The sequence below is a fragment of the Salmo salar genome, chromosome ssa03 (genome assembly GCF_905237065.1).
Source record: "Salmo salar chromosome ssa03, Ssal_v3.1, whole genome shotgun sequence".
Taxonomy (NCBI): domain Eukaryota; kingdom Metazoa; phylum Chordata; class Actinopteri; order Salmoniformes; family Salmonidae; genus Salmo; species Salmo salar.
In genome coordinates, this window is record NC_059444.1 from 53,613,969 (window position 1) to 53,638,128 (window position 24,160).

Consider the following 24,160-nt stretch of genomic DNA (forward strand, 5'->3'; position numbering starts at 1 on the left):
GGCTATATTCAGGGGGTACCGGTGTCGAGGTAACTGTGTACATGTAGGTAGAGTTATTAAAGTGGCTATGCATAGAGAGTAGCAGCAGCTTGGGGGGGGCAATGCAAATAGTCTGGGTAGCCATTTGATTAGCTGTTCAGGAGTCTTTACAGTTGGCGCTATTTATTTGGACAGGTAGCATTCTCATCACTTCAGAGAACGCATTTCCACTGCTCCAGAGTCCAATGGCGGCGAGCTTTACACCCCTCCACCATGCGCAACGCCAAGCATTGGCTGATGTTAGGCATGTTTGCGGCTGCTCGGCCATGGAAACCCATTTCATAAAGCTCCCGATAAACAGTTATTGTGCTGACGTTGCTTCCGGAGGCAGTTTGGACTAGAGGTCGACCGATTATGATTTTTCAACGCCGATACCGATTATTGGAGGGCCAAAAAAAAACCGGTGCCGATTAATCGGCCGATTTTTATTTATTTATTTGTAATAATGACAATTACAACAATACTGAATGAACACTTATTTTAACTTAATATAATACATCAATAAAATCAATTTAGCCTCAAATAAATAATGAAACATGTTCAATTTGGTTTAAATAATGCAAAAACAAAGTGTTGGAGAAGAAAGTAAAAGTGCAATATGTGCCATGTAAAAAAGCTAACGTTTAAGTTCCTTGCTCAGAACATGAGAACATATGAAAGCTGGTGGTTCCTTTTAACATGGGTCTTCAATATTCCCAGGTAAGAAGTTTTAGGTTGTAGTTATTATAGGAATTATAGGACTATTTCTCTCTATACGATTTGTATTTCATATACCTTTGACTATTGGATGTTCTTATAGGCACTTTAGTATTGCCAGTGTAACAGTATAGCTTCCGTCCCTCTCCTCGCCCCTACCTGGGCTCGAACCAGGAACACATCGACAACAGCCACCCTAGAAGCAGCGTTACCCATGTAGAGGAAGGGAAAAACTACTCCAAGTCTCAGAGCGAGTGACGTTTGAAACGCTATTAGCGCGCACCCGGCTAACTAGCTAGCCATTTCACATGGGTTACACCAGCCTAATCTTGGGAGTTGATAGGCTTGAAGTCATAAACAGCGCAATGCATTGCGAAGGGCTGCTGGCAAAACGCACGAAAGTGCTATTTTGAATGAATGCTTACAAGCCTGCTGCTGCCTACCACCGCTCAGTCAGACTGCCCTATCAAATCATAGACTTAATTATAACATAATAACACACAGAAACACGAGCATTAGGTCATTAATATGGTCGAATCCGGAAACTATCATCTCGAAAACAAAACGTTATCCCTGTTACATTGCACAACCTTCAGTGTTATGTCATAATTACGTAAAATTCTGACAAATTACCCAAAGTGTTGCATATACCCTGACTGCGTGCAATGAACGCAAAATGACACAATTTCACCTGGTTAATATTGCCTGCTAACCTGGATTTCATTTAGCTAAATATTCAGGTTTAAAAAATATATACTTCTGTGTATTGATTTTAAGAAAGGCATTGATGTTTATGGTTAGGTACAGTCGTGCAACGATTGTGCTTTTTTCGCAAATGCGCTTTTGTTAAATCATCCCGTTTGGCGAAGTCGGCTGTCTTTGTTAGGAAGAAATAGTCTTCACAGTTCGCAACGAGCCAGGCGGCCCAAACTGCTGCATATACCCTGACTCTGTTTGCAAGAGAAGTGACACATTTTCCCTAGTTAAAATAAATTCATGTTAGCAGGCAATATTAACTAAATATGCAGGTTTAAAAATATATACTTGTGTATTGATTTTAAGAAAGGCATTGATGTTTATGGTTGGAGCAACGTGTACCTAAGCGATTATATGCAACGCAGGAGAGGCTAGATAAACTAGTAATATCATCAACCATGTGTAGTTAACTAGTGATTATGATTGATTTATTGTTTTTTTTAAGATTAATGCTAGCTAGCAACTTACCTTAGCTTCTTACTGCATTCGCGTAACCTCGTGGAGTGCAATGTAAAGCAGGTGGTTAGAGCGTTGGACTAGTTAACCGTAAGGTTGCAAGATTGAATCCCAGAGCTGACAAGGTAAAAATCTGTCGTTCTGCCCCTGAACAAGGCAGTTAACCCACCGTTCCTAGACCGTCATTGAAAATGAGAATGTGTTCCTAACTGACATGCCTAGTTAAATAAAGGTCTAAAAAAAATAACAATTCGGCCAAATCGGCGTCCAAAAATACAGATTTCCAATTGTTACGAAAACTTGAAATCGGCCCTAATTAATCGGCCATTCCGATTAATCGGTCGACCTCTAGTTTGGACCTCTCGGCAGTCCCGTTCTGTGAGCTTATGTGGCCTACCATTTCGTGGCTGAGTCGTTGTTGCTCCTAGGCGTTTCCACTTAACAATAACAGCACTTACAGTTGACCGGGGCAGCTCTAGCAGGGTAGAAATTTGACGAACTCACTTGTGCCACGTTTTAAAGTCACTGAGCTCTATAGTAAGGACATTTTACTGCCAATGTTTGGAGATTGCATGACTCCCCCTTGCACACCTTTCCTTGGTTTCTTCGGCAGCATTGCCTAAAAACAGCAGTCTGGTTGCATCAGCATGAAACAACGTTTAGGGCCATTGTGAATTGGATGTAGGCGTACATATTAGAATAACACACATGCCTCTTATGTGTGGATCGTGTCAGCTCTACTGGTGACATCTCTATCTGCCATGTACGTTGCACCTTACTGAATGCGACCCAGATTTGTCTAGACCGTAGGGTGTTTGTGCGTGCGTCGTGTTTGAGAGTTTGCTTCCCTCTCTCTTGCTGGTGTTCTCATGGACTGTCCTCTCTGTTCTCTTCCCAGGTGTACCCCCCTCTTCCTCGTCAGCAGTGTGCTCTGTGAACTATTAGCTGGGCCTTGGCCAGCGTCTCTAAGGGGACTCTTCTCTGGATCGGGAAACGGGCCGGCCCACGCGGCAGCTCCCTTTGCTGAATGAGGCCGGAGAGGAGATGCACTCTTGTATAAGGATCTCCACACAGAGATACACATGTAAGTTGATCATCTAACGTACTAGTATCTTTTCCTCTGGAACCCTAACTGAGGGAAGAGTATAGCTTCCCTGGCCATGTCTGTAATGTATACTGGATCGTGTTCAGTAGGGAGAAAGTGTTTTGAATTGAAGTGAAACAGGGAGGCACTAGGCTAATACTTGAATTTGTTCAATGCAACCACTGATTGTAGTTAGTGCTCCACTGAACAAGACCTAGCTCTGCAGTGGAGAGTTTCCGTGACATATATCCATCAAATAACATGGCAGCCTGTGTATGTCTGCTAAAGTGACCCCGAGACAGGAGGTGTGTGTGTGTGCGCGTTCGTGTTTTGTTCTGTTTTGAGTTTCACAATGTTCTTGTTATGAGATGGGTGCCTGGCGAAAGGATATGAAAGGGCTTTGTTTTCCTGGTTTTGTCCTTCAGTGTACTATTCTATTTCTGCATCCCCTCTCCATCACCTGCTTTATACCTCTCGCCCTTGCACACGCACAGCTCACACGCACTCATACTACAGTCTGGGCACGTAAACACACACACAAACACACACCCAGAGCCAGCAGATTGGCTGGCTGTCTCCTCGACTGGGGTCCCTGTTGGTTTTGGCTGCTCTGTTGCCCACATGATTAATGGCCTCTGAAGTCTGAAGGCGCTTCCTCCTCCTGGCCCAGTCTCATCTCCTGTGTGTGTGAGAGAGAGACAGTGTTTAATTCTTGTGTATTTTATTCCTCTTGCGTTACTTTTTATGACATTTTACTCTGCATTGTAGGAAAGTGGTCATGGCAAGCATTTCACTGTAAAGTCTACTCCCTTTGTATTCGACACATCTGACAAGTAACATTTGGATTGTGTGTTTCTCCACTGCTGTCTCCCATCCCCCCCAATAATGCAGGCAGCCAGTCCCAGGCAGCCCCCTCTTCCCCTCTCCCACCCATGACAATGTTGCAGTGAGTGCTCAGTAGGGTTGGGCGATGTCAACCTTTGTTTTATGGGTACATAATCACGATAGGACATTGTGATATACGATTCTATCGCCCGTATTGGCCATCCCCCCCCAAAATGTATAAATTTATGGAACTGGAGAAATCATGATGAAAGATAATGTTTTAGAAAGTCTGGCAAGTGCATGCAATGGCAAATATTTTCTAATATTCCATTCTGGTAGAGGAGCAGAACAGGTTTGTGTGACTGTCTGTGTGGCGCCCACATGATGGAGCAGTGACCGTCTGAGGAACGGGCTGTCTTACCGTAGTAAGCTAGGTTATAGGCATACATCATGGGCTGAGTAGAAGCGGTCTACTGTCTTCAGAACTGGATAATAATTGCTTTATTTGCCTCATAAAACAATAGAAACATGTATATTGTCTGGTCTGTCTCATAAAGCTGTGATTGAAAATAAGTAGCTTAGGCTATGGAATTTCATTCTTATTATTTTTGAAAGCCACAAGGACTTTAGGACAGCACCTTAATATTTTGGGAAATAAGCCACTGTTGCTAATTTTAACTTGTCTTAAAGTTTTTATGATAGGCCTAGTAGGAGGATAGGCTGTTGGCCATTTGGTTTCTCATGCAAGGATTTTCCCGGCTCGCATAAATAATATCTTTCTTAACCCCTTAGAGTCACTGTCTAATTAGCGTAACAAAAAAATCCCCATCAAAATCCGTCTAAGCAAGAGGCTATCAGTTTTTTTGTTTCAGTCCGTCAACGTTCTGCGGCTGCGGTGGAAGGTAGCAGAGCTACAGCAGTGTTTGTCAGACCAGGAGACATCCCGAAAATCGGTCTTCTCCCGAAACTGTCTGAACGGTTTGGCCTAAAAATATGTCCCCTCTGTGGAAGATGAGACTCTCACGAACACGATGGTGTTCTCCGTTTTGCTCTACGACCCTCACAAGTGTCACTGGACTCGTCTGAAGTCGGTATCGCCGATCTGTCAACTTCTGTCTGTCGCATCCGAAGAGTTTGGGCAACACACTATTAGGACCCCTCCATGGAAAGCTGAGACTCCCACGAACATGCTTTAGGATGTCCACAAGATTCGTCTGAAGGTAGCCCAGTTCCATTTGAAAAAATATATGGAAGTAGTTAAATACGGGTAATACATTTATTTTCTGATCTTAACGCTCAGATATAGGACATACGCTTAAACAAACTTTGATACATTTTTTTGACTCTGTTTTTCCATGTATGAATCGGTTATTCAATGCGTTTCTATGGGCTAATAGCAGTAATGTGAAATTCAAGTCTGATATAGAAATCTATATTATTCAATTATTGCACCCACGCGCATCAACGAGCGTCTGCGTTGCCAAGGGCTAAAATAGAAGTCAATTCTATTTGTGACGCAGATCGCGCTGCAAGTCCTGCCTCTCCCATTTCCTCATTGGTTTATAGAAGCAGGTGCCCACGTGCCATCTCCTCATTGGTTATACCCACGTGGGTGATTGAAAGACAAACTTTGTTCTCGGTCGTAGTGGTAATACTATGGAAGTTTAGATGCCAATCACCATATAAGTTCAAAGAAGAAAAAACCTGGAAGGAGGAGAGATGACTAGAAACGATTCGGTTGACCGTTTTATGTGTGGATTAATTGTCGAGTAGAGGACCTTGTGCATTTCAGGTAAAATAACAACTCAATGTTTATATCCCAGGACAAATATGCTAGCAACAGCAAGCTAGTTAAATAGGACAAATTAGCTAGCAAGTGCAAGCTAGACACTTGCTAGCTAATTTGTCCTATTTAGCTAGCTTAAATTGCCGTAAATGTTTAATGCTTTTCGACCTGTCCCCAAATTAATGTAATTGGTTCGAGTTTTTGATATTTTAATTTATGCACGATGGCGCACGCGTGCAGCCGGTTTGGGTTCCGTGTTAGACTCTAGGGGGTTAATAAGCTTAGACTTGTAAAAAAATCTATAGGATATTGTTTGTTCTCTCTCATTTAATAGTCCTCTGGCTTCCTTACATTTTTAGTGTCTCCTGATGTGGTTTATGCATTCTTGTGGACTTAGAACATCCAATTTAGTTGTTTTTCTATTTAGAAAAGTTGGATTTTTGAGAGCGAAAACAATTAACAGGAAAACGGAAACCTGTAACAAGAACAACTGAGAAAATGGAATCGGGCAAGAGAAAATATAATTCTATAGGGGCCTAAATACCTATGCATCCAACGAAACAATGTTTTCTGACTGAGAATTTTTGTGCTGTTTTGGTGGTATTCGACGCTCTGTCGGGCCTACATTCTTCTCTTGCGGAATTTGGGGGGAAAACTAAGGTTTTTAACATTTATGGAAATAGGCTATATAGCAAATAACAATAGGCAAATTACTTTGAATGTTTCTTGTGTGCTGTCCTGCTGTGCGATGCGAGACTTACTGCGCGGCGCTAGTCGAGTTGATAGAGGCTGGATTGGTCCCAAATGGCACCGTTTTCCCTATACAGTGCCTTCGGAAAGCATTCCGACCCCTTGACTTGTTCCGTGTTTTGTTATGTTACAGCCGTCTTCTAAAATGTGTTCAATAGCCCCCCCCTCCCCCATCAATCTACACACCACCCCATAATGACAAAGCAAAAACGAGTTATTTTTTATTTTTTTTACATTTGCTAATTTTGTATATATAAAAAACTGAAATATTACATTGTACATAAGTATTCAGACCCTTTACTCAGTACTTTGTTGAAGTACCTTTGGCAGTGATTACAGCCTCAAGTCTTCTTGGGTATGATGCTACAAGCTTAGCACACCTGTATTTGGGGAGTTTCTCCCATTCTTCTCTACAGATACCCTTCCCCAGATCTGTGCCTCGACACAGTCCTGTCTCGGAGCTCTACGGACAATTCCTTAGACCTCATGGCTTGGTTTTTGCTCTGATATGCACTGTCAACTGTGGAACCTTATATAAACAGGTGTTTGCCTTTCCAAATCATGTCCAATCAATTGAATTTACCACAGGTGGACTCCAATCAAGTTGTAGAAACATCATGGATGATCAATGGAAACAGGATGCACCTGAGCTCAATTTCGAGTCTCGTAGCAAAGGGTCTGAATACTTATGTAAATAAGGTATTTCTGTTTTTTATTTAATAGATTTGCAAAAATGTCTAAACCAGTTTTTGGCTTTGTCCATATGGGATACTGTTTGTAGATGATTTATTGAATACATTTTTTGAATTGTGCTGTTACTTCACAAAATGTGGAAAACTTTTCGAAGGCGCTACTTTTGCCCAGGGCCCAAAAGAATAGGGTACCGTTTAGGACGCAGCCCCAGCCTCTGAGTGGGTGAAGTTGGAGCTTTGTCACTCTGGCAGCTGCTGTATTGTCCCTGGGTCGGGGTGCACATGGCACGTGGACAGTCTGGGAGGGGGGGTACTGCTAGGACAGTGTCTGCGGTACAGAAGGGGTCCTTGGGGGTGTCTAAAATGGCACCCTAATCCCTAAAGTGCATTATTTTTGTCCAGAGCCCTATGGTACCATAATCCCTGTATAGTGCACTACTTTTGACTTGAACCCTATGGGTCCTGGTCAAAATAGTACACTATATAGGAAATAAAGGGTGCCACTTGAGACGCATCCCTAGACTGGCTGTACGTGTGAAATCAGATCTGACACATCTCTTACTGGTCGCTGCTAGACAACAGTATAGAAATCAGTGCTCGGGGGGGGTGTTATGGTATCTCACAGATATGGGAAAATTGTAATTGAGTATGCTAGTCCTAGGCTTGTGAACTCATTCTGTAGTGCGTGTTTGTGACTTCATTGATTGGGAGGGTTACGTGGGGTCAGCTTGCCTCGGGCAGTTGAAGTCGGAAGTTTACATGCACCTGAGCCAAATACATTTAAACTCAGTTTTTCACAATTCCTGATATTTAATCCTAGTAAAAATTCCTTGTCTTAGGTCAGTTAGGATCACCACTTTATTTTAAGAATGTGAAATGTCAGAATAACAGTGATTTATTTCAGCTTTTATTTCTTTCATCACATTCCCAGTGGGTCAGAAGTTTACATGCACTCAGTTAGTATTTTGTAGCATTGCCTTTAAATTATTTAACTTGGGTCAAATGTTTCGGGTAGCCTTCCACGAGCTTCCCACAATAAGTTGGGGGAATTTTGGCCCATTCCTCCTGACAGAGCTGGTGTAACTGAGTCAGGTTTATAGGCCTCCTTGCTCGCACACGGTTTTTCAGTTCTGGCCACACATTTTCTATAGGATTGAGGTCAGGGCTTTATGATGGCCACTCCAATACCTTGACTTTGTTGTTCTTAAGCCATTTTGCCACAACTTTGGAAGTATGCTTGGGGTCATTGGGTCTTCCATTTGGAAGACCCATTTGCGACCAAGCTTTAACTTCCTGACTGATGTCTTGAGATGTTGCTTCAATATATCCACTTAATTTTCCTCCCTCATGATGCCATCTATTTTGTGAAGTGCACCATTCCCTCGTGCAGCAAAGCACCCCCACAACATGATGCTGCCACCCCCGTGCTTCACGGTTGGGATGGTGTTCTTCGGCTTGCAAGCATCCCCCTTTTTCCTCCAAACATAATGATGGTCATTATGGCTAAACAGTTCTATTTTTGTTTCATCAAACCAGAGGACATTTCTCCAAAAAGTACAATCTTTGTCCCCATGTGCAGTTTCAAACCATAGTCTGGCTTTTTTATGGCGGTTTTGGAGCGATGGCTTCTTCCTTGCCGAGCGGCCTTTCAGGTTATGTCGATTATAGGACTCGTTTTACTGTGGATATAGATACTTTTGTACCTGTTTCCTCCAGCATCTTCACATGGTCCTTCGCTGTTCTGGGATTGATTTTCACTTTCGCACCAGATACGTTCATCTCTAGGAGACAGAATGTGTCTCCTTCCTGAGCGGTATGACGGCTCCGTGGTCCCATGGTGTTTATACTTGCGTACTATTGTTTGTGCAGATGAACGCGGTACCTTCAAGCGTTTGGAAATTGCTCCCAAGGATGAACCAGACTTGTGGAGGTCTACAATTTGTTTTCTGAGGTCTTGGCTGATTTCTTTTGATTTTCCCATGATGTCAAGCAAAGAGGCATTTAGTTTGAAGGTAGGCCTTGAAATAGATCCACAGGTACACCTCCAATTGACTCAAATTATGTCAATTAGCCTATCAGAAGCTTCTAAAGCCATGACTTAATTTCTGGAATTTTCCACGCTGTTTATAGGCACAGTCAACGTAGTGTATGTAAACTTCTGACCCACAGGAATTGTGATTAAGTGAAATAATCTGTCTGTAAACTATTTTTGGAAAATGTACTTGTCATGCACAAAGTAGATGTCCTATCCGACTTGCCAAAACTAGTTTGTTAACATGTAATTTGTGGAGTGGTTGAAAAACGAGTTTTAATGACTCCAACCTAAGTGTATGGAAACTACCGACTTCAACTGTACATAGGCTATGGTGGGATTTTTTTTTTTTAGCCCTTTAAAACCTGCATTGTAGAGAATGCGGATGTGATCACAGAATCCAGACATTAAATCAGAATTCAGAAATATTATATGAACTTAGTAGGAAAATAAATTATCATAAGACAAAATGCATCAGTGATTCATATTTTCCTTCAACTTTCTGATGTGGCGAAAACACAGGAATGCCCCTGTTTGTGTGTCCGCGCGTTTGTCTACCACTTTGTGTAGCCTGGACTAAATATAAGCCTTCCACAACCATAATAACTTCATTATTTTATAAAAAGTTTAACCTGCTTTTTTTTTGCAATAATCACTGATCTAGCTTTCAAGTGTGTGAAAAATGTCCTTTTTGTTACAAAGTTAAGCAGAACCATTCATATAATGCACATTCACTAATAATGACTAACTTGTAGCACTGCAGGCATTATAAATTGAGACCTGTGTTCATTTTCTATCTCTCAAGCACAAGCCCACGTGCTAGTGAGTAGCCAGCTAATCTTTAGATTTCAATTTTAGCCAACATGGATCTATTTGCTAACTAACAAGGTAGTTGAATTGTTATGAACACACCCTTCTGTCCGTCCTCAACTGTTTGAACAGCATGCTAGCCTGTCCACTTTGTTCAGATGTTGAAATCAAGTGGCCTACCTTATTTCTCAGAATGAGAACCAGTTGCCAATAACTTACATACTTGTTTTATGCTTATTGACGATTTCTAAAACAGACCAGACAGCTAGTTTATGTCTTTGGCTAAAATGCTGCTAGTTGTACGGCAGCGTGCGACGCTGCATTCATTTTCCAGAATCAATGTTCATTGATACTCCCGTTTTTAGTAGTTTCATCTGCGCCCAATTTGAGGAGTTGAGACAAAAAGGGTATCATTAGAAAGGTTAACTACTCCTGTATTACAGTAAAATGTGTTGCGGTGTCCATATGCCCAAATCAATTGGACCAAACCACCAAATGCAAATAGCGAGTTGAAGCTCTTGTCAGAGAAGTGATCTTTCATCTTTGTTATTGTGAGTGGCAGGGGCTTGTGTTTGTGTGTAATTTGGAAGGTGCACAGGAGACGAGACCAGAAAGACATCCTGAGCTTGATTCTTGCAATACAGTTATTTGAAATATCATGCCAAACATACATTTGAATGAATTCAATATGTCGCCTAGCCCTACCCGATTCTTTTGCCCTTGAAATGCTCAGTCTTGTGTGGGTGTTAAGAAACAAATGTGAAGGTATTTATATACACAGCCCTGGTTGGCTGATAGGATGGTCTAGAGCTCACCCCCTTACCCAGATGAACAGTCATTGGTCTGTTATAATCAGATCAAATTGTGACGTCATGATGTGGGACAAAAGTTCCATCCCACCCGAACAGGCTGAAATTCCAGGCATTTGTTTCCCCCAAACATCTCGTACACAAAAAGGGCAAATCATAATTTTCACAATTTCAGACTGTTATATCAACTGCATATTGTGGAAATGTCTTCTTTTTTTTACCAGGAAAATCATGTTTTTTAACTGCACTGCCATTTTAAAGTGTGTGTTTTTTTTAGTGCGATGGTGGTGAAGATTGTATTACAGGGAGGAAGGAGGGGAGCCAAGACCTCTCTGTCTTCCACACATCTGTTCCCTGTGTGTGTGTGTGTGTGTGTGTGTGTGTGTGTGTGTGTGTGTGTGTGTGTGTGTGTGTGTGTGTGTGTGTGTGTGTGTGTGTGTGTGTGTGTGTGTGTGTGTGTGTGTGTGTGTGTGTGTGTGTGTCTGACCCCAGCCTGGCAGTGTGGTTCACTCCACTACTCCTCCACACTCACGCGCTTCCCTGGAGGCTAGCATTCCCCTGCTGCCCCTCTATCTCGTTCTCCATCTGAGTGTCTCTCTTTCTCTGCCTCTTTCTCGCTTTGTATCTCTCTGAGTACATTTACAGTGCATTCGTAAAGTATTCAGACCACTGGACTTTTTCCAAATTTTGTTAAGTTACAGCCTTATTCTAAAAATAATTAAACGTTTTCCCTCATCAATTTACACACAATACCCCATAATGACAAAGTGGAAACAGGTTTTTAGATATTTTTAAAATGTATTAAAAAATAAATGCCATATTTACACAAGTATTCATAAAAATCACTCAATTGAACTCTGGTGCATCCTGTTTCCATTGATCATCCTTGATGTTTCTGCAACTTGATTGCAGTCCACCTGTGGTAAATTCAGTTGATTGGACATGATTTGGAAAGGCACACACCTGTCTATATAAGGTCCCACAGTTGACAGTGCATGTCAGAGCAAAAACCAAGCCATGAGGTCGCAGGAGTTGTCCATAGAGCTCCAGGATTGAGTCGAGGCACAGATCTGGGGAAGGGTATCTGTAGAGAAGAATGGGAGAAACTCCCAAAATACAGCTGTGCCAAGCTTGTAGCGTCATACCCAAGAAGACTCAAGGTTGTAATCGCTGCCAAAGGTGTGATGGATTCCTAAACTTGAAATTGGGTTAATTATCAGGTATTCTATTGAAATATTGAGTGCTGTGGTTTAGAGGGTCTTCACCAGAAGTTAATGTTTATCTGTTGGAGGAAGGTATATGGTGGGTGCAATAAAGTTTGTTTTCCCTACACTCAGTACATTCCAATCTTATGTGGTAGGCATTGATAAGGGGAGAAAGTAATGGATTAGCGATGAAGGGGGTCGAGGTCAGGTCAGGGAGAAGGAAAAGTTTATTACCCGCATCACTTAGTTTCCTGCCTAGCAATAAAGATGCAATGTTTAGCGAGGAGGAGACTCCACCCAAAGTGGGGTACGTATACCACCACTATTGTAACCATGTTTTTGTCGATTTCAGCAGTTCGATCCTTTGAGAATAATAAACTTGGTTTAAGCTTTCATAGTGTCCGAGTTATTACTCTGATAATTAGATCCTAAAATGTTGCTTTTTAATTGTGTATTGTTTATAGATTGAGGGGTAAAAAAAATGATTTAATCCATTGTTACGTTAAAGCCTTATTCTACAATGTGGAAAAAGGTCAAGGGGTCTGAATACTTTCCGAATTGAATATAAGAATTTGTTCTTAACTGACTTGCCTAGTTAAATAAAGGTAAACATGCACGCTAATTGAATATTAAACTGATTATGGCAGAAGGCCGAGTATGGCATTAGTCACGTAAACACCTTACTAGGCTTATCTTAATCAGTATAAGGGCAAAATCAAAGTAATCATACTCCGATTTAAAACCTGTATTTCTGACAAATGTTTCATTATTAGTACACTGCTTAATCGGCGTTCCAGCTGTATATTTGATCTGTGTGTGTGCCTTCACCGGAAGCGCAAGCAAGTGAAGTGAGTTCCAAAAAACATCAGTATGCATCTTAGAAATAGTTTTCACATCCAAACTTTGTCCAATCTCAGAATCAAATAGTCTTTGCGAAAATAACATGGTCACTGTGGTAGAGCGTTGATTTTGATTGCCGATTTTTCTGCATTTATCACAAGTCCCATCAAGTAGCCTGATTTCAGATGTCATATGAACAGGATTATTAGATAAGTAATTCTTGCAAAGCATATACATGTTTTAATTGAACTATTATATTAAATTGAGTCTACAGTCGTATTATTGTGTGCATGTAACTGTACTCTTATCTCCCTCCCTCTCTCGTTCTCAATCTCTTTCCCTCTATTTTCCTTTCTCTCTATCTCACTCTCTGTTGCATAACACAATCAGGTGATTTAGGTCAATTGAATAGTGAACAAATGGTCTGACAGACAACGATATCTGTTCCACACAATACATTTCAACCTGAACATTTGTTCTGTGACGTTGCACCCCCCCTGAACAGAGCCCTGATCTGTGCCTAGGAGCCATGAGGTAAATGTGCCCCAGGGGTGTCGTTCAGTTGGTTGAGCTCAGTGTGCTACTCAGGGTTTTCGTTAGCCGGTAGTAGCCGGCTTTTGTCCGTTTTAAAAATAAGGAAGTGGACGATAAATAAAATCGGCACCGGCCAATTGTCAGGGTGAAGTAAACTTTATTTTTCTGAAGCATAGTTTGGTTGTATGAGTTTGTGAACGGATCAATAGAATATGTAAACTTTTCTACTATGGTGGATAGTAGATTTACAGGCTCATAGGCGGCATGTCCATAAGACTAGGGGAAGCTTTCCCTAAGTGAATTAAATTGACAAAATGATATAGCCTTATTAGCCTACCTTATTAGCCTAGAACTGAAACCCTGGAACTACTGTACCCTCACAGACAACCCGGTCTTAATTACAGCACAGCAGGCTTATTGCTCTCTCTCGTGCGCAATCTCTTTCTCCAGTTGTATGTGACGTGGTTTCCCTCTCTTATCATCATGTTGGTAGACAGTAGGTACGAGGTACACTCCACACACTGATTAGTGTCATTGTAATGTGTCATGATGAGGTGAATCACTGTTGTTTCTGAAGACAGTTGGCTGGATGATTTACGGGGGGGGGAATTAACTGTCTTCTGGGGAACGCTGTAGCTGTGTCACACTCTCGCCCTCAAACACACACAGCCTTGAATAAAAGGACCACTTGCTTACAAGTGTTTTATTATGCTCGTAAAGCAAGGGGTGCCATTCTGTTAACTTGTGTGGGAATTCCATGATTCCACAGTATATTGTTGGGCAGTACAGTGGTTCTTTCTTTAAAAGATGCGCCGTATTTGCAGCACAGCTTGTGGGCTGCCACAGAATTCTATTGCACGCTATTTAAGTGTCAGCCATTGTTGCCGTTAATGCTAGTTAGTGCTAGTTTGACCACCAGAGGGCATCTTTGAGAAGCATTTGACAGTTTTTAATATTGGCTGTACTTGAGTTTAAAACCTTTTTTTTGTAAGAACATAGTATATTGGATTGACTTTAAGAAATTTAGCTTAATTAAATTAATATTTTGGTGTTTCTATTCCAAGAAAAAACGAAACCCTCAGGGTTTCCGTTAGGAAAATATGGCGCTGTACAACGTGACCGGTCGGGAGTACGCTACTTAAGTGACTGCAAGTGAAGAGCAAAATAATCCTAACATTTCCACACCCTAATTGTAGGCTAACCAATACCCAAACGGAGATTCCGTGAAAATAAAAATCTAATTGATTTATCAAGACCAATCCCCATGCTTGTCTCAGAGCAGCGTGAAACGGTGCTGAAATAGTTGACCACACGCGGGTAGGCTATTGCTTCAAATCCTATTATAACAATTGGATGACTTTGGGTGTTCCAGTAAACAACAATTTGTTGCCTTCATTAGCCTACTTTATTCTTAAAAGAACTACAGCACAGAGAAGAGAAAGGAGCCTTAAATAATTAAATAAAGCGATTGAATTCACAAATGCATTTGACTGCTTTTAATATTGGCCATCAACCAAAAACACCTTCATCAGATGAACGGCAACATGTCGGCTAAAGCAATTTAATTCATGAATGCATTTGAACATTTTTAATATTGTGATAGTGAAGAGCAAAAGAATCTTAACATTTCCAAATTAAAAATCTGATTTATCAAGACCAGTCCCCATGCTCTTTCATTCAGCGGTAATAGTATTCATAATAATCGTCATCGGATAACAGATTGGCTCTCAGAACTCATTAAGAGGCGGCTTCTATCTTCAATATAATCATTAATTCAGAAGGTTAAACCCATAGGTTTTAGGCCTAAGGTAGGTTATAAGCAACACACAAATTGCCTGTCAATTCATAAACCATGTGCCGTGGAATCGGTACATCGAAAATATCTTCCCAGCTATTTTGCAATCTATTAGAGGTCGACTGATTTAATCGGAATGGCCAATTAATTATATACACCTTTATTTAACTAGGCAAGTCAGTTAAGAACACATTCTTATTTTCAATGACGGCCTAGGAACGGTGGGTTAACGGGCAGAACGACAAATATTTACCTTGTCTGCTCGGGGATTTGTTTTTGCAACCTTCCGGTTTTAGTCCAACGCTCTAACCCACCTGCCTTACATTGCACTCCACGAGGAGCCTGCGTGGCAGGCTGACTACCTGTTATGCGAGGGCAGCAAGAAGCCAAGGTAAGTTGCTAGCTAGCATTAAACTTATAAAAAACAATCAATCTTAAAACCTCTTACATCTAGACGTTCCGCTAGCGGAACACCTGCTCCAATATCCAATGATAGGCGTGGCGCGAATTACAAATTCCTCAAAAATACTAAAACTTCAATTTTTCAAACATATGACTATTTCACAGCATTTTAAAGACAAGACTCTCCTTTATCTAACCACACTGTCCGATTTCAAAAAGGCTTTACAGCGAAAGCAAAACATTAGATTATGTCAGCAGAGTACCCAGCCAGAAATAATCAGACACCCATTTTTCAAGCTAGCATATAATGTCACAAAAACCCAGAAGACAGCTAAATGCAGCACTAACCTTTGATGATCTTCATCAGATGACACACCTAGGACATTATGTTATACAATACATGCATGTTTTGTTCAATCAAGTTCATATTTATATCAAAAAACAGCTTTTTACATTAGCATGTGACGTTCAGAACTAGCATACCCCCCGCAAACTTCCGGGAATTTGCTAATAATTTACTAAATTACTCACGATAAACGTTCACAAAAAGCATAACAATTATTTTTAGAATTATAGATACAGAACTCCTCTATGCACTCTATGTCCGATTTTTAAAATAGCTTTTTGGTGAAAGCACATTTTGCAATATTCTAAGTACATAGCCCAGGCATCAAGGGCTAGCTATTTAGACACCCGGCAAGTTTAGCCTTCACCAAAATCAGATTTACTATTACAAAAATGTTATTACCTTTGTTGTCTTCGTCAGAATGCACTCCCAGGACTGCTACTTCAATAACAAATGTTGGTTTGGTCCCAAATAATCCATCGTTATATCCGAATAGCGGCGTTTTGTTCGTGCGTTCCAGAAACTATCCGAAATGGTATATCAGGGTCGTGCGCATGGCGCAATTCGTGACAAAAAATGTCTAAATATTCCATTACCGTACTTCGAAGCATGTCAACCGCTGTTTAAAATCAATTTTTATGCAATTTATCTCGTAAAAAAGCGATAATATTCCGACCGGGAATCTCCTTTTCGGCAAACAGAGGAAAAATCACAAAGACGGGGGCGGCCAGGGCACGCGCCTAAGCCCACAGTCCCTTGATCGGCCACTTGACAAAGGCGATAATGTGTTTCAGCCTGGGGCTGGGATGACGACATTCTGTTTTTTCACGGGCTCTGAGAGCCTATGGAAGACGTAGGAAGTGTCACGTTAGAGCAGAGATCCTTTGTAATTGAATGAGATGGCAAAGAAGTTCAAGAAATGGTCAGACAGGCCACTTCCTGTAAAGGAATCTCTCAGGTTTTGACCTGCCATTTGAGTTCTGTTATACTCACAGACACCATTCAAACCGTTTTAGAAACTTTGGAGTGTTTTCTATCCAAAGCCAATAATTATATGCATATTCTAGTTACTGGGCAGGAGTAGTAACCAGATTAAATCGGGTACGTTTTTTATCCAGCCGTGAAAATACTGCCCCCTAGCCATAACAGGTTAACATAATCACTAGTTAACTACACATGGTTGATGTTATTACTAGTTTATCTAGCGTGTCCTGCGTTGCATATAATCGATGCGGTGCCTGTTAATTTCTCATCGAATCACAGCCTACTTTGACAAACAGGGTGACGATTTAAGAAGCGCATTTGCGAAAAAAGCACTGTCGTTGCACCAATGTACCTAACCATAAACATCAATGCCTTTCTTTAAAATCAATACACAAGTATATATTTTTAAACCTGCATATTTAGTTACTATTGCCTGCTAACCTGAATTTCTTATAACTAGGGAAATTGTGTCACTTCTCTTGCGTTCCGTGCAAGCAGTCAGGGTATATGCAGCAGTTTGGGCCGCCTGGCTCATTGCGAACTGTGCGAAGTCCATTTATTCCTAACAAAGGCCGTAATTAATTATGACATAACATTGAAGGTTGTACAATGTAACAGCAATATTTAGACTTAGGGATGCCATCCGTTAGATAAAATACGGAACGGTTCCGTATTTCACTGAAAGAATAAATGTTTTGTTTTCGAAATGATAGTTTCCGGATTCGACCATATTAATGAAAAAAAAGGCTTGTATTTCTGTGTGTTATTATGTTATAATTAAGTCTATGATTTGATATTTGATAGAGCAGTCTGACTGAGCGATGGTAGGCAGCAGCAAGCTCATAAGCATTCATTCAAACAGCACTTTCGTGCGTTTGCCAGCAGCTCTTCGCAATGCTTCAAGCATTGTGCTGTTTATGACTTCAAGCTCCCGAGATTAGGCTGGTGTAACCGATGTGAAATGGCTAGCTAGTTAGCGGGGTGCGCGCTAATAGCGTTTCAAACGTCACTCGCTCTGAGAATTGGAGTAGTTGTTCCCCTTGCTCTGCATGGGTAACGCTGCTTCGAGGGTGGCTGTTGTCGATGTGTTCCAGGTTCGAGCCCAGGTAGGAGCTAGGAGAGGGACGGAAGCTATACTGTTTCACTGGCAATACTAAAGTGCCTATAAGAACATCCAATAGTCAAAGGTATATGAAATGCAAATCGTATAGAGAGAAATAGTCCTATAATTCCTATAACTACAACCTAAAACTTCTTACCTGGGAATATTGAAGACTCATGTTAAAAGGAACCACCAGCTTTCATATGTTCTCATGTTCTGAGCAAGGAACTTAAACGTTAGCTTTTTTACATGGCACATATTGCACTTTTACTTTCTTCTCCAACACTTTGTTTTTGCATTATTTAAACCAAATTGAACATGTTTCATTATTTATTTGAGGCTAAATAGATTTTATTGATGTATTATATTAAGTTAAAATAAGTGTTCATTCAGTATTGTTGTAATTGTTATTATTACAAATTAATAAAAACGGCAGATTAATCGGTATCGGCTTTTAATGGTCCTCCAATAATCGGTATCGACGGTGAAAAAAATCATAATCGGTCGACCTCTACAATCTATATGGCACAGTTGTCAATTTTTTGGTCCTTTAAATGAAACTGGTATATATTTTTTATTTTTCACAATTTTCTTTAACCAATTTTTGTCTTTTTAATGCACGGCCGACAGACAAGTTCCTTACTGAAATTGAAACCAACTTTCTATGGCTTGTTTAAAAAAAAAAAATGTTTTTGAGATTTTGTTTTCAAATAACCGAAAGTGATCGGTTGTAATCTGAATAAAGGGAAAAAGGCCATTCTTGAACATGGGGTGAGACATTCATACTAATTTGTAAATAAAGCCTGTTTGTGATTTAGAATGATTTTCATTTCTGTTTTTAGAGGGAGAGAAACCAAAAGCCCACCGTGCCTATTTTTCGAAAATCGTCAGTCCACATGTGAAGCGAAATTCCCCATTTTATTTACCCAAGTAATCTCTTAACCACCGACAGTTTTTTGTTGTTGTTGCCAAATGCAGGACTCTAGTGCCAGAGAAGAGACTCTCAGACTGAAAACGCCTCCATTAATTTACGAAAAGATTGTCAATTTGTGCCACAGTTTAGACTACCGATAGATCAGCGTTCTAACTCCCCTTTGTGATAATGTGGTGCAATGACAGAATGCCACCATCTACCACTAACGGTCGCAGCATAAACTCGTAACTTTTAAAGAAAGAACCACTATGTTTGAGCTTTGTCTCATGTCAAATTTCTCCCCGTGTCTGAGTTGATATCCGTTTGTTGTGGGAGAGGATATCCACTGTCTCCTGCAGGATTTTTTTTTCAGCCAAACGCGCAGTCTCCGAGCAATTTTTTTTTGAGGCCTTACTATTGGCCGCAGAGACAAAATGTTGGTTATTTTAAAGCAATTCTACACATTTCGCTATGGTTTACACCGTGTTCTTATGCTATCTGAGTGATAGTGACTCAAACATAAACAAATCAATTGGGGGCCCCATGGCATTTTGACAATTTTAGATTCTCCCTGTCTGTCTAGTTTTTATTTTGGTAATAGATATTTCTCAAAGGATATCTTATTTAAAAATATATAGTGCCATCCGTTTTGTCACCAAAGCCCCATATACTACCCACCACTGCGACCTGTACGCTCTCGTTGGCTGGCCCTCGCTTCATACTCGTCGCCAAACCCACTGGCTCCAGGTCATCTACAAGTCTTTGCTCGGTAAAGCCCCGCCTTATCTCAGCTCACTGGTCACCATAGCAGCACCCACCCATAGCACACGCTCCAGCAGGTATATCTCACTGGTCACCCCCAAAGCCAATTCCTCCTTTGGCCGCCTTTCTTTCCAGTTCTCTGCTGCCAATGACTGGAATGAACTGCAAAAATCTCTGAAGCTGGAGACTCATATCTCCCTCACTAGCTTTAAGCACCAGCTGTCGGAGCAGCTCACAGATCACTACACCTGTACATAGCCCATCTGTAAATAACCCATCCAACTACCTCATCCCCATACTGTATTTATTTATTTATTTTGCTCCTTTGCACCCCAGTATCTCTACTTGAACATTCATCTTCTGCACATCTATCACTCCAGTGTTTAATTGGTTTATTGTAATTACTTCGCCACCATTATTGCCTTACCTCCCTTACCTCATTTGCACACACTGTATGTAGACTTTTGCTACTGTATTATTGACTTTATGTTTGTTTATTCCATGTGTAACTCTGTGTTGTTGTATGTGTTGAACTGCTTTGCTTTATCTTGGCCAGGTCGCAGTTGTAAATGAGAACTTGTTCTCAACTAGCCTACCTGGTTAAATAACGGTGAAATAAAATAAAAAATTGCTCCATTATCTTTTCTACTTTATATCTGGTTTTGTTTGACACTGAAAATGCTTACCATCCCACATTTTTTTATTAACAATTTAGCAGCAGTGGCCCGCTGGCCTTGTGAAGAAGGAATGGATTGTTCAGTCCTCCCCCTCTTATAGTATTGTCTTACATATTATCTCTCTCTCTCGTTGTTTCTCTTTCTCTCTGCATTGACAAAAGCCCGGCCGGCGTGGATGCTTTTGTATTAGTCTAGACGTGCTGTGTGAATGTGTGTGCAGCAGCGTGGTGGGGAGAGAGGGAGGGATGGAGGGGGAGCGAGAGCAGTAGATAAGGTAGCCTTTGGTTTGGTGGGGGTAGGCAGTCGTTGGTTCACAAGATCAGCCCGAAAGGAGAACGGCAAGTGGGGGAGGGGCAGGGTGAATTGGAAGGAAGGAGGGAGGGGGTGGGGTGCCAAAGGTGTGGAGGGAGAGAGGGAGGGACCTCAAGCTATTGAGGGGGGGGAGAAAAGGGAGGGGTGGAGTGAGAGCGCAGGGAGAGGGAGGGGTAACGCGCTGTGGGCTGAGACTAGAGCTCAATGAGGAAGCGGAACAGCAGAGCCATTTTCACCGTTGAATAACCACCACACGCCGTTTGCTGTGTGTGTGTGTGTTTTGAGAGAGAAGAGCTACGAGAGAAAGGGAAGAAGCAAGCTCTCCTGGATTTATTTTTTTATTTTTTTTACCGGAGCGCTGTCCTCCTTTCTCACTCTTGCTGCTTGTGAGTGGGGGAGGCCCGGGGTGGACACACACAATGGGGCGAGGAGCCTGTGGCTGCTGGGCCGTTGTGCTGCTGCTGAGAGGGGGAGGGGGTAGAGCGAAGGAGACCGGCACACACAGCTAACTCAGCCAGCCGGCTCCAGTCAGGCCTCCACAGGCATAATTTTACCCCGATCCCTGTCCCTTTTCTGTTTTTTTTTAAATATTTTTTTCCAAGGAATACCCATCTCTTAAGCCTGGATCAATGGATTAATCATGTGTGGATTATTGTGGATGGATTTTGTGAAACAGATCTAGATTGGAACCTTAAACAGAACCGTTCTCTCTTCCTGTGTTTGTGGGAAAAGGAGCGAAAGGGAGCCAAACTTCTCCTGTTATTTTCTTTTTTTTTGCTTTGAGGGAAGCTTCTAGATGGATTACAAGATGCATGCCAAGTCTAACGATCTGCTGGATTTTCAGACTCTGGATGCTCTTTTGGAAAAAATGGCACATTATTCTTCTGTCTCTGTGAAAAGGTAACGTTTGGCCGATACAGATAAATAAAAAAATAGGCTTCCCTCATGTTTCCCATTCAAGGGAGACTTTCTCATAATACTAGGCTACATCCGTTGTGTTAAATACACGGAACAAAAATATAAACGCAACGTGCAACAATTTCAAAGATTTTACTGGGTTACAGTTCACATGAGGAAATCAGTCAATCGAAATAAGTTCATTAGGCCCTGAACTTTGGATTTCACATGACTGTAAACGCATATATGCATCTGTTGGTCACAGATACCTTTTTTTTTAAGAAAAAGAAAATGGGCCTCAGGATCTCGTCACAGTATTTCTGTGCATTCAAATTACCATAGATAAAATGCAATTGTGTTTGTTGTCCTTAGCTTATACCTGCCTATACCATAACTCCACCACTACCATGGGGCACTCCGTTCACAATGTTGACATCGGCAAACCACTTGTCCACACGACGCCTAACAAATTCTCTAAAACGACGTTGGAGGCGGCTTATGGTTGAGAAATCAACATTCGATTCTCTGGCAACAGCTCTGGTGGACATTCCTGCAGTCAGCATGCCAATTGCACGCTCCCTCAACTTTAGACATTTGTGGCATTGTGTTGTGAAGAAACTGCTCATTTTAGAGTGGCATTGTATTGTGCCCGCAGCACAAGGTGCACCTGTGTAATGATCATACTGTTTAATCAGCTTCTTGATATGCCACACCTGTCAGGTGGATAGATTATCTTGGCAAAGTAAAAATGCTCACAAACAGGAATATAAACAAATGTGTGCACAGCATTTAAGAGTAATACCTTTTTTTCCTATTTTTATTCAGTGTACATATACTTAAGTCTACAGCTTGCATTTGTACTGTATGGAGGACACCTAATCTAAAACATGAAAGTGAAACTGAAAGCTCCAGTTTACAGAGAAGTCTTTGTTTGTGGACAACATTCTCAAATATGACCTATTAATGTGTCATTTTCTCTGATGTAGCTTTATTAGTTTAAAGCCTGTGGAAATTGTTGGTTTGGAGGATTACATTATTAGCCACCATTCTGCCTATAACCCTCCTGGTGGGAGAGGTGAGGAGGGGAGGGGAGAAGAGTGTGTTGTATTTGTTGTGGCAGAAGGGGGGAAACGTGTCCTGATTCCAGGAAATGCCTTGGTGAATGAACTGGTCCGGTGAGTTCAGCCCGGGTGGGAGGGAGAAGGAGAGCAAGGGGTGTTCTTTAGCTACAGTTCTCTGTGTTTTTGTTTAATCAGTGACTCAGACATGAGTGTTGTCACTCTCTCCCCTCCATTATTGGTGTGTGTTCTCCTCACCCTTTCGTCCTGGCTTTTTGCCCACTGTAAACACAGATTGTTGTCTTCTGTATTGAATCTTTTCGCTCCTGTTGCACACCACCCTGTGTGTTTGGTCCACCCTATGGTCAGTCAGAGAGAGAGCCACTGGGAGTGTTTCACCACAGTGTTCTTTGACTGAACACAAACCCAACCTGATTTTAATGTAGGCTTGTCACCAGCAGCAGTGTGTGTCTGTGTGTTAGGGTTGGGCTGATGGACTATATGATAATATTGACTATTGGTGATATTTGAACTTTACAATTCAAAACTGTGCAGTCGTATCAATATGTTCAGCATGAAGTCTAAACGAATAAACCCTTTTTTTCCCGTCATAAGTATTTTTTTAACGAGAAGACGACTATAAGATCATAAATAAGCACAGTGGAATTATTTTGTCATTTTACAATGCAACACGATAATATCAGATATCGACAATATTTGGAGTAGCATATCGTGGAATAGGTCTGGCCAAATATCGCCCAACCCTAGTGTGTGGGGGATGTTGCCTCACTCAGAGGAAGCCTGCTTGCCTCTACAGATCCACACAGCCAGAGAGAGAGAGGAGGGCTCTGAACAGTCAGACATGACGCATGCCTCTGACTCAGTTGCCTGCCCCCCCCCCCCCCCCCCCAAAAGGCGTTTTGTGGCCTGCATGCACGTGGGTGAGAGCAGTTCTCCGCTGAAGTGAGGTAGTTTAGCGTCCCTGGTCCAAAGTAGTTCACTGTGTAAGGCAGTGTTCCCCAATTGGTGGCCTGCGGGTGGTTTTTATTTGGCCACCCAAGTTTACAAATATTTTAGTTTTCTTTTGTTGCGTTTTCATTGTTGGAAGTAAGACAGTAAAAACACCAGGAAATCACCTCCAATTGATTTTAATTGAGCAATTAAGCAAGGTTTGAAATGCTTTACTCAAATACTATATCTGCTTGGGCTTCTTGTGGTCAATTATTTGTAATTATGTTCCGGCCCCTCAACCACCCGCCCAAGACTAAATTGGCCCGCGGCTGAATCTAGTTGATGATCCCCGACGTAGGGAATGGGGCGTTATTTGGGACACAGACATAGCCTAATTCCAGGCCAGGCTGACCGAAAACATGTGGTGTCCATTGCAGACCCCACTAGGTGAAGATGTGATGGTCCACTCCACTGTCTGACGCACGCCATACTGTAGATGTCACAGATGCTACCTCTCTTGGACTGACGGAAAGAGTTCAAATGAAATGGGCTCGGCCCATTAGTCTATAGGCCGTGTATTTCCCTCAACATCATCAAACCATTAGTTTGTTTCTCGAATGTTTCGGAATTATTAAATTCAGATTTTT

General features: G+C 41.6%; 1 protein-coding gene across 5 annotated transcripts in view; it reads left to right on the forward strand.

Moving 5' to 3' along the window:
* LOC106600922 (bromodomain-containing protein 4) overlaps window positions 1–24,160 on the forward strand; it is a 59,899-nt gene that overhangs the window by 7,580 nt on the left and 28,159 nt on the right. For 2 of the 5 annotated variants that reach the window (XM_045714940.1, XM_045714941.1), the window contains exon 2: window positions 2,846–3,031. Coding sequence is in view for 3 of the 5 variants with exons in the window: in XM_045714939.1 (XP_045570895.1) it covers window positions 21,404–21,507 (104 nt within the window). In the remaining 2 variants the exon portion in view is untranslated. Of the gene's footprint in view, window positions 1–2,845; window positions 3,032–20,808; window positions 21,508–24,160 lie in introns of those variants that run through there. The other 3 variants (XM_014192710.2, XM_014192709.2, XM_045714939.1) reach the window with 2 other exon arrangements.